This window comes from Ctenopharyngodon idella, chromosome 6, assembly GCF_019924925.1.
Source record: "Ctenopharyngodon idella isolate HZGC_01 chromosome 6, HZGC01, whole genome shotgun sequence".
Taxonomy (NCBI): Eukaryota; Metazoa; Chordata; class Actinopteri; order Cypriniformes; family Xenocyprididae; genus Ctenopharyngodon; species Ctenopharyngodon idella.
Genome location: NC_067225.1, coordinates 33,998,297 through 34,009,078, shown reverse-complemented (window position 1 = coordinate 34,009,078; position 10,782 = coordinate 33,998,297). Strand labels below are relative to the sequence as shown.

General features: G+C 38.1%; 2 protein-coding genes across 12 annotated transcripts in view; one reads left to right on the top strand and one right to left on the bottom strand.

The window, feature by feature from the left end:
* Nucleotides 1-87: 87 nt before the first annotated feature.
* On the bottom strand, nucleotides 88-4,141 carry LOC127514461 (inhibin beta B chain). The gene is made up of 2 exons (XM_051897313.1): nucleotides 3,521-4,141; nucleotides 88-2,359 (listed from the first exon to the last, which is right to left on the bottom strand). Exons 1-2 carry the CDS (start codon nucleotides 3,903-3,905, stop codon nucleotides 1,602-1,604), a joined length of 1,143 nt encoding a protein of 380 aa, XP_051753273.1. The 5' UTR covers nucleotides 3,906-4,141; the 3' UTR covers nucleotides 88-1,601.
* A 5,285-nt stretch (nucleotides 4,142-9,426) lies between these two features.
* The window catches only part of LOC127513881 (R3H domain-containing protein 2), a 56,020-nt gene continuing 54,664 nt past the window's right edge, over nucleotides 9,427-10,782 (top strand). For 5 of the 11 annotated variants that reach the window (XM_051896014.1, XM_051896015.1, XM_051896011.1 and 2 more), the window contains exon 1: nucleotides 9,440-9,826. The gene's annotated coding sequence lies outside the window, so the exon portion shown is untranslated. Of the gene's footprint in view, nucleotides 9,827-10,782 lie in introns of all 11 variants that reach the window. The other 6 variants (XM_051896021.1, XM_051896019.1, XM_051896020.1 and 3 more) reach the window with 3 other exon arrangements.

Below are 10,782 nucleotides of genomic sequence, written 5' to 3'. Positions count from 1 at the left end.
AGGGTTTGTTTGGTCTATTGATTTTTGATGTGACCTTTGTTCTTATTCAGATCTTTATTTAGTTTATCATTAAAGAAGGCAAAGAAGTAGTAGGTAAAATTTTTATTTTTAAAATCACACATTCAGCAAAATTACATCGTACAATACAGTACACATTTCCAAGCTCTCCCACTTATAAGAAAATATTCCTTTATTAAAAAAAAAATTATAGAAATGAATCTCAGTGAGTTACTGCATATTGTGCCACAAGTTACAGTATTATTTTTGTCGAAGCAAAAATAAACAAAGCACATGTATTTGATTTGATTTGCACGACTTGATTCGTACTAACTACGCAAAATAACATATAAAGTGCAGTTGCAGAATGCTGTGAGCCCAAACCCCGTCCGATGCAGTGATTCCCCACACTAATACGCATCCCTAGGAAGTGCTTCAAACGAAACAACATAAGACACAAGACAAAATACACACCAAAACATGGCAAAAATACACTTGTAACATGTACAATGTAGAAGATTGTACTGTTTGTAGATTATCGTACATTAATTGTACAGCTTTTGCAAAGGCGCTATATAAATAAAACATTATTATTATTATTAATATTATAAAAAAAAGTAAGTGTATCTGTTTGAACTGAATAAGCAGCTTGAAAAGAAAGCCAGTACTACATATGTTTAGTTGCATTTGCTGGTGCTTAGCGTAAACAGTCAAAAGTGAGCTATTATGAGAGAAACATTCATCAGATACTGCATTGCTTGCAAAAAAAAATCTTTCTCAGTGTTTTTGAGAATCGAAACATTCCTTAATCAAGATACATTTACTTGAGAAGCAAAATGAGATCAGAAAAATAAATTTAATTCAAAGGGAAAAAAAGATTCATTTTCTGACCCCATTGGCAGATTTTTTTCCTTGTTTAAAGCACAAACTCACTTAATTTTGTCTTCAGTCGTTTTGCTTCTCCAGTAAATGTATCTTGATTTAAGAATGTTTAGAGTTGTACTGGAAAACAAGACAAAAATACAAAGCGAGAATCATTTTTTTTTGCAGTGCTACTTTCATCTACTGTCAGACCTTTTCTGGAACGTGTGGCAATATCTAAATGTTTACCCGTCATGTTGGGTAACCGTGCCGAGTCAGGCCAGTGTGCTTTGATTTCCCTGAGTATTTGAACATCTATAAAAACCTGCCCGATCTCCTGGTGCTGCGTATCTATTGCACGAGTTTATGTTTTCATGTTGTGTGCTCTTTATACACAAAAGTAATCTTTTACGTGCATCTGATACGCAAAAGTTACTCGTTGAGTAGAATTGGTTGGGTGTGTAGATTTCATCATATGCACGCAAAAAGTGCGTATTATATGCATGTAAAAAATGTGTATTATATGCATGCAAAAGGTAATTTCTGCGTATAAAAAGCACGCAAAATGAAAGCATGAACTCGTGCTATAGATACGCAATACCAGGGCTCATAAAAACCTATAATGCATATGCTTTGCTTAGACAGAAAGCCTTGATTAGAAGGTGTTTCACCTCTCATGATAAAGCAGATAAATAAGTGTACTGCTAATGCATGGAAAGTTTGTTGTGTCCTGTGATTGTTCTCTATGTGCACCCGCAGGACTCGACGATCATGTCCGGGACGTCAGTCTTTACGATGGTGTGCTGAGAGTTGAAGTAGACCATGGAGAGCGGGCGTCTCTGGATGGGCACGCAGCAGGACGACACTGCCGTTTGGATGCCGTTGGCCTTCAGCTGGCTGAAGACGGTGGCGTGAAACGAGGAGGCGATGCCGGGCGACCCGGACAAATGCTGCGGACACTGTCCCATGCAGTAGTTCATGTGGTAGCCCTCCGGCGCAATGATCCAGTCCTGCCACTGTATGTCGCGGAACTTGATGTACAAGTCTTTCTTGCAGCACACGCTCACGTCGTCGCCGCACCGCAGCGAGCGCTTGCTCAGGGCGTGTGTGGAGGCATCTTCACGCAAACGCACCTGCGCCACCAGGAAGGGCTGGTGCTCGCCGGAGGCGTCGCGGCTACACAGGTTGCGTCCTCCGTCTTCGCAGTGCACCTCTAGACGGAGACGCCGCTGACCTCCGTCCAGGAAGGCCTGCAGGGCGGCGGTGACGGGGAAGGTGTGCCAGCCGCCCCGCGACACCTCCACGCTCCTCTGGAGCAGCAGAGTACGATTGGCGGCGGTCGACAGGTATATTTCGGCATTCACGCGCCCACCTGGATGAGGGCCGTCAGCCGGCCGTACGTACAGCCACAGAGACGACTGCAGCACCTGCACGCTGTGACCTTTCTCCTGCAGGAACTGGAATGACAGACTGGTGTTGAAACCGCCTGAAACCTCGTCATCTGGAGAGAAATCAGACAGGAGTGTTTAGAAGAGGATTGTCTGTGAATGTGTGAATTCATTCGCCACTACAGGTAAATGAAGAATAACAAAGTGCACTAAACCGTAAAACGACTTGTGCTGCAAACCAGTGGGGTTAGGATAATAAATCAAATTTATACACTCTAAAAAATGCTGGGTTTTAACTCAGCGAATGGGATGTTTTAACCCAGCGAATGCACTGTAAAAAGTAATACACTATATCTATCCATAAAATTTTGGCAACAGATTACAAGCAATATTATTAATTAAATTCAACAAATAGAACTGAGTTAGAATTAATCAAATTAATTCCTTAAATGTCAACCATTTAAAACAAGTAAAATTTAAGTAAAATTTAAACAAAAATATCTGAATAACAGACAGATGTCAAAGATTAACTAAGAACTCTTTATTTTTTATTGCCATCATTGAAGACACCTGATGATAACAAGATAAATCACTGAAGGAAAGAGAAACACACAAATTAACAGAGGTTTAGATGTTGATGTTGATTTTATTGAAAACGTTTGGTCACCATTATGGCGATCAGTATTTCATTTAGTTGCCCAGTTTGACTTATTGCTTTTTATGTCAGTTTGTGGCTTTAGTAATGGTGTTTGCTAATTTGACACATTTTAAATGGTTGACTTTTAAGGAATTAATTTGATTAATTCTAACTCAATTCTTATATGTTGAATTTAATTAATAATATTGCTTGTAATCTGTTGCCACAATTTTATTGAGTAGATAGAGGGTATTACTTTTTACAGGATGTTTTAACCCAGCCAATTGGTTATTTTAACCCAGCAGGTTGAGCAAACATTTAACCCAATTTAAATTTAATAACTTAAAACAATTTTTATGGTTTTAGTTTTAGTTAACTATAATATCCCTGTATGGATCAACATTCTAATATTTACGTTTGTAAATGTGTATATAAAATGCTTTATTGACAGAGGGGCTTTTTTAATAAACTATTTAGAGTCACAGTAATCCAACCCAGGCGTTTTGAGACCAGATAACATTGTTCTATTAACGTTTCTGGAATAAAGTTTGGTGATAACTTCTGAGAACGTTCCCTGTTATCTGGGTACCAGTTTACAATGAACGTTTTAAGAATGTTTTATAGGTCAGATACTCACCGACATCAGCGAAGCTGACTATCTCGTATGCCTGGTTACTCGTGCGCGAGTTCGGTAAGTTGTTGTCCAGTTCCAGGGTTCCGTCCTGTCTGAGGCGGCCCGCGTGCAGCTTCCTCAGCGCCGTCATGAGCGCGGCCCGCGGCACCGTCTGCGTGATGTTCGGCCTCTCCCGCAGGTGAAGCTTGTTCAGAATCTGCTGTTTGGCTATCTCGACCAGGTAACGTTCCTCCGCGCCCTTCTCCATCGCCGGCATGCCGCACGTCGGGCAGCCCGTGGTGGCCGCGCTCGTTCCCTTCACCGTGAGCGCGCTCAGCACCACCAGCGTGGACAGCACCGCGGACACGAAACTGCACAGGTGCAGCCACGAGAACGACTCTGAGAGCATGTTGACTTTACTTTGACTCTGTTCGGGGCAGGTTTGGAGAGACGCGCACTAGTGAGTGGACGGAGAGAAGTGAGCCGCACCTGAGCACTCAGAAGTGGGGTAATCCATCAAAAGTTGTGACACGTTTACGGGACGCACCAATGACCGCGTCAAGCCTCTCTCTGTCACACATGCACTCGCGCTCGAGGGAGGGAGGAGGTGAAGGTGAGCGACTCTCTGATGCACATGCACACGCTCCTCAGTGAAGCATATATAGCCCTGCTGGAGTTAATCATTAGCGCGAACAAATAAACATACGACACTTACAGTGCCACGTTGAGCCGTGGCTGCCCAAGCGGCTGTGGAGCGAAGTCCAAACTCTCACCTCTGTCCCAATGAACCCCAACACTGTAACCCTAAACCATCCAAACCAAACAGGTCACAAGACAACACGAGATCGGTCAATATGACGCAAGGCAGCCCGGCTGTTTCATATGGTGCAGATGCTGGAGCCACAGCTGCATCTGTCAGTCATCTTCTAGCTTGTGCTGCAGAAACAAACTCTCCACCAACTTTATCTTAAAGGTCCCAAACTATGCCATACACTCTTAAAAATAAAGGTGCAGAATCTTTAACATTTCCATTGCACAAAACGATCTTTATAGTGGAAAAAGCTTCTTTGGGTCATTAAAATGTCATTCACACTAAGAAAAAAATGGTTCTTTTAAGAAGTGATCACTGAAAGGTTCATTAGGGAACCAAAATGGTCCTTCTATGACGTCACTGCACGAGGAACCTTTATTGTTAAGAGGTTCACCTCAAAATGATCATTCTGTCATCATTTACTGTCGTTCCAAACCTGTTTGACTTTCGTCCTTCTGTAGAACATAACATTTTTGCTTTTTGAAAAAAGTTTTTTCTCCATACAGTGAAAGTCAACGGGGTCCAATGATTGAAGAAAGTCAAACAGGTAAATGATTCCGAAAATGAACCGAGTTTCGGAATTGATCCTACAGACAGAGCTGAGAGACGCTGTAAACGATTAGTTTAAGACATTATTTTTTAGTAAAAAAGTTTTTAACAAATAATGGCGTTGAGTATTGAGTTCAGATATCACACAGTTTAATAGCGATAATATTGTCGCGAATTTGTGCAGCATGTTTTTGTGCTCTTAAACTATGCAATGTCTGGCTATTTAATACTGATATTAATGTTAATCTTCTGTGTATTGTGCTAACATGTATCACGAGAAACAAATAAAAAAGCAACGGGAAGGATTCTTTTTCATCTCTTGATGGACATGCGGTGTTATTAATGATCAACCTGCGACACATCAGACCAGCAGGAGATGCTGTAACTGCTGCTGCAGAACCAGATGCTTGAGCTCACAGTGCGCAGGCGCCGTCTAGTGGACACAGTGCAGCACAACCACATCATCAGTGTTCATATGACGAGACTATTGATAATGAATGCTGTCATGATGTCTTTGGTTTCTCCTGTCTCTATCTTGGTAAAGTTTATCATTCATAATTTTTCTCACCTCAAATCTCTTGATGGCACCATCTGAATTTTGACATGCAAAGGTTCAGGAATTATTTGTATGGTAGTTCATGTAATGTTTGCTGTCCCAAATGTTTCCTGATAAGCTATATTTGAGAGGTCTGTATTCCATTAAATGGTTTATTTTGTCTCTGAATTATATTTGAATGTGGAATTTGATATTTCAGGCAGTTGTTCACAGACTATTACACCGCTAAATACTTTCATCACAATAAAATGGATTCTGAAAAATGTGGATTCACACATCATATAATTGACGGCTTTTATAAGGGGAGATTGAGATCTTTTTTCATCAGAAAATATTTTCATGATTTGTTATCACAACATTTTTTCTTTTTTCTTAAATCAACTTCAATAATTAATGTGGTTCAGATAACATAATATTTTGAGTTTTCTGTTGATTAAACCAAGGCAACCAGGTAACTTACCTTTTAATTAAACCAACAATTCTTTTTTACAGTGAAGACAAAAGGCATAACAGCCAAAAAGATATGAGATGAAAACACTGAGGTCTATCAGCAGATTTTACCCCAATATTTACAGATTACCTAAGAGTCTATCACAAGATCTGACTGTTCTGATGGTCAAAAAAACACTTAGTCCTTCCACTATAGCTGAGATAAAAATGTTTTTACTGCATCTTAGATCTTACACTCCAACAAATACTTTCTATAAGCCAAATTGTAGCTCATGTTGATTAGAATTGTGCATAAAATGGTTATTTTCATATTGCTTACACGCTTAAAAATAAATGTTCCAAAAAATTCACAGCAATGCCATAGAAGAAACATTTCTGGTTCCCCAAATAAAAGAACCACATTTTTCTTAGTGTGAAGAACATAATAATAATCTAAAGAACCTTTATTTTTAAGAGTGTAAAATAAAATCTTCTCTTTAAATGAAAAGTTAACTTCTCTGACATTAATCAGTTAGCCATCACGAGGTTTCAATCCCCTCAGAATGTTTTTTTTCTTCTCAGAATAAGAGACATAAAAGGCTGTTTGCAAAGCGTTCCAGTTTAATCCAGAAGAGTTTGTTTCTACTGTCAGTGACACTGACCTGACATTGCTCAAAAACTACCCAAGATTGTGAAAATAACCCAACAAAATGACCTAATGGTCTTAGTGTTTGAGAAGAAAAACCCATCGACACATACGGTCTGATCAGCTGTGGACACACTAAATATAGGATAAAGGTGAAAGTGAACCGTGAGTTCATTACGTGCTTTATTTGGAACGTTCCTGTCCTGACCTCAGAAAAAGATAGTGACAGATAACACGTGCGTTGAAATACGGCCAATTCAACACATCTGCCGTGCCAAAAGGTCCAGTCTTTTCATTTTGCTGATACACCACACTCTATATTTGTAATGGTTTTAAATGTAAAATTAGAATATGAGTCTGACATCTAATTTAGACTCTACTTTGGAGAAAAGTGCGGAAATGTTGGAGTTGATCAGATGCTTTATTCTCCCAATAAACAAAGATGCAACTTGTTTTAATTCATTACTTGCTTTATCGTATTTTATTACTCACAATACTCTCATTAGAAAATATTAGAGCATAAAATGCTGAATATAAAATGTAAGCTATATTTTGTGAAAATATAATCACAATGTTGTTTTATTTTGCACAGTAGCCAATATTCACCATACTCACAGTTTTATTATAAAATTGAAGAACATAAAATATAAGCTGCTTTGTGAAAATCTAAGAATATAAAGTATAAAAAGGCTAATTTTGTCAGTCAGCATCATCACTAATTAACACCTGTGATGTGTGTGGGCCATTCTACAGGAGTGGTGCAAACTGCTGTCCCACAACCAAAAAACACATTTAAAAAGCATTTAAGTATTCAAATTTTAAATGTTTACTATTATCTATTGAATCCCACAATAATAATATCAGTAAGCTTAATATATATAAAATCATCATTTATTGGGTATTTTCAATTGGGAGGTGGGGACAAGAATTTCAATTGGGACTAGAATTTCAACTTGTGAAAATGATATTGAAATTATTTTTGCAATTTTTTCCATTGTTGTTCAAAAAAAAAAAAAAAAAAAAATACAGTATATATATATATATATATATATATATATATATATATGTGTGTGTGTGTGTGTGTGTGTGTGTGTTTTTAAACTGAAGTTAAAAAAAAAAATTATATTTTATTTTTAAATCATGAAAATTTATGTAAAAAAATGTGTCCCTCATTTTCATGTCATTACCGAAACAGTGTGTGTTTTAGTCCATTGTCTGAGACTGATTTTAACACACTTCTACATTTATGATTAGGAAATATTCCTGTGTCCCTCCCTCTCATAGCCTCTCTTTCACAGTAGATAGGACCATCATTTTGAGTTAAATGTGTTCAAAATCTGAAAATCTGTGTGGAACTTTAAGAAACGTCACTAACAAACACCTTTTTTTTCTGCAATTAAGCAAACTTTTTTGGCTGTTATTCCATTAAATGTAGTTTTTATGTGTGTACAACTGTTCAGAACTGTGTTAGCTAACCATGTGCTGATTATCATCTTTGAGGTAGACTCAAAAGTATCTAAAATTGTCACTACCGAAACATGTGGTGAAGTTTCGGTAGTGACATCATTGTTTTTTTGGCTGTTATTCCATTAAATGTAGTTTTTATGTGTGTACAACTGTTCAGAACTGTATTAGCTCAAAAAAACAATGATGTCACTACCGAAACTTCACCACATGTTTCGGTAGTGACATCATTGTTTTTTTGAGTGTTATTTGATAAAATTTAGTGTTTGTGTGTACAACTGTTCAGAACTGTATTAGCTAACCATGTGCTGATTCGCATCTTTGAGCTAGGCTCAAAAATATTGAAAATTGTCACTACCGAAACAGTCACGACCGAAACAACATCATTATTTTTGGGGGGTAACTCGATAAATTTAGATTTTTTTCTGTGTATCATCTTTGAGCTAGGCTTAAAAGTATCTAAAATTGTCACTACCAAAACTTTACCACGTTTCAGTTGTGACTGTTTCGGTAGTGACAAAAGATAACATATAATCATTTATTTGGGGAAAATAAACAAAATTTTAGTACAGTTATGCAAATCATTAGAACTTTAGTATGTTTTATTATACAAAACATTCATGCTTATGTTTTAGTATGTGAGTTAAAATTGTGTAACGTGATGTGGTCACTACCAACACATTACCGAAAATGTGCAGTCACGGGATGGGATGTTTTGTCAAAAATAAAGTATATTGAATGATCAACTAAGATGTTATTATAGTGTTTGGTTCAATGTTTATTCAAACTATTGAATCCTTCACTTTGAAATCAGTATGATAAACTTTATGACTTTTACAAAGAAAGATCTCATAAATTACACTTGAAATAGTATTAAAATTGTCATTGTTATCAATTTACCTGTGAAAACTTTTTTTAAAATAGCAAAAACTATATTTACAAGGTAGATGTAAACAAAATCTTAATAGGTCAATGTAACCCTTCTTATTAAATTATTTATCATTGTGTTTCGGTGGTGACAAATTTGGGGAGAGGAAAAATATTCCTAAACTTCTAAAAATACAATATGAGAATTAACTGCACAATTACTAAAATTTACAATTATACACTTTGCATACATACAAAATTTGTGGAAAGAGACTCTGAACCAGTTCTGTAGAATGGCCCTTATAGGATTTTGAAGGGACACTGATGATCATTTCTCTGTTGAATGAATGGAAAATCACCCCTTGTTTGCAGGCGAAACTGAAACTACAGCGCCATCTTATGTTTCCTTTAAGCACAAACACATGGAACAGTGACGTAAAGCACAGAAAGAGCAAGTGTACTTTGTTCCAGTGCTTTTCTGTTGCTTTATTTCCCTTCCTTTCCTGGTTGTAGGACAGAAGAGAGCGTAAATCAGCACTCGTGATGTCTTCACATGGCGCTTGTTTCTCAGACTGTGCTTTTGTTGATGTCTTTTTGTAAGCTTTGCCCGTGACGTCACGGCCCCGCCCACTCAAGTTTTGGTTTGATCACTGCGCGCTGTTGACAGTCGCCGTGAGCTCGTGCTTGGTGGCGATTTAACGGCATTAAGCGGCAGCGGGCTGTCGTTATTCGTTTGTTGGGGGGTCGGTTTGTACGCGAGGTGGGTTATCAGTTTAAACATGTTCACCTAGCACATATTGAGCGATAGTAATGCCCTCACGAGTTCGTGAGGCGGCCGATTGTCATTTTGACTTAGCTCGCGCTCGCTTAGCCGCCACAGGCTAATTAATTAACCGATAGTGTGTAATAAATATACACTCTAAATCATCGAAAGCACAGCAGAAACTCCTCAGAACGCCGAACTACAGCGGTGGTTCTTCGTATTGAATGAACGCGAGGGATTAACGGGTAAGTGAACACTTGAACGCTTTAAATGGAACAGGTATCAGTGTGTGTGTCGTTGTGTGTCGCTAGTAAAGATCACATCAGTCGTCAGTGACAGGATAAGGGTTGATTCTTCACTTAACCCGCGACGTGACGCGTGAGAAACGGAACGCTCCCGTTCTAATTACGGCTTTGATTATTTGAACGGCAGCGTCGCGTCGCGTGGCGTTTCAAACAGCGCGGTTATTATTAAAGAACCTCAGACTGTCAGCCGATGGTGACCAGAGATCAGCACATCTCCTCAGAATAGCGTTCTTTCTGTTTAAAGGGTCGTTCACACCATAAAGTTTTAATTGTCGTTATAAAGGCCTGTTCACACAAAGGCCGATAAAGATATAGTTTTGAAAGTCCACAGCACGACTATAACAATAATGGCACAGAGAAACGATATCGTTGGAATTACTTCCACAACGAGTTCTTCCAGCTGATGAACGATAAAAACATTGACAGCCAATCAGAATCTATCAGCTTTAAAGTGTTAGTTAGCCTATTCTGTCATTAATTACTCACCCTCATAAGATCTTCGGAACACAAATTAAGATTTTTTTTTTTTATGAAATCCGAGAGGTATTATTAAAATTTCCTGATAATTTACTCATGTCATCAAAGATGTTTATGTCTTTCTTCAGTCTGAAAGAAATTGAGGATTTTTCTCCATATAGTGGACTTCAATGGGGACCAACAGGTTGAAGGTCCAAATGTCAGTTTCAGTGCAGCTTCAAAGAGCTCTACATGATCCCAGACGAGGAATAAGAGTCTTATCTAGCGAAACAATCTGTCGTTTTCTTAAAAAAAAAAAAAATTATATACTTTTTAACCACAAATGCTCATCTTGCACTGCTCTGTGATGCGCCACACATTACGTAATCACGTTGGAAAGGTCATGCGTGACGTAGGCGGAAGTAGGGCGAAAAACTCCA

Bases quoted from the DNA above. Each gene is read 5' to 3' on its own strand.
- LOC127514461 (XM_051897313.1), bottom strand. From the start codon at position 3,905: ATGCTCTCAGAGTCGTTCTCGTGGCTGCACCTGTGCAGTTTCGTGTCC. The intron at 2,360-3,520 runs GTGAGTATCTGA...ATTTCTCTCCAG, and splicing joins AGTCAGCTTCGCTGATGTCG to ATGACGAGGTTTCAGGCGGT.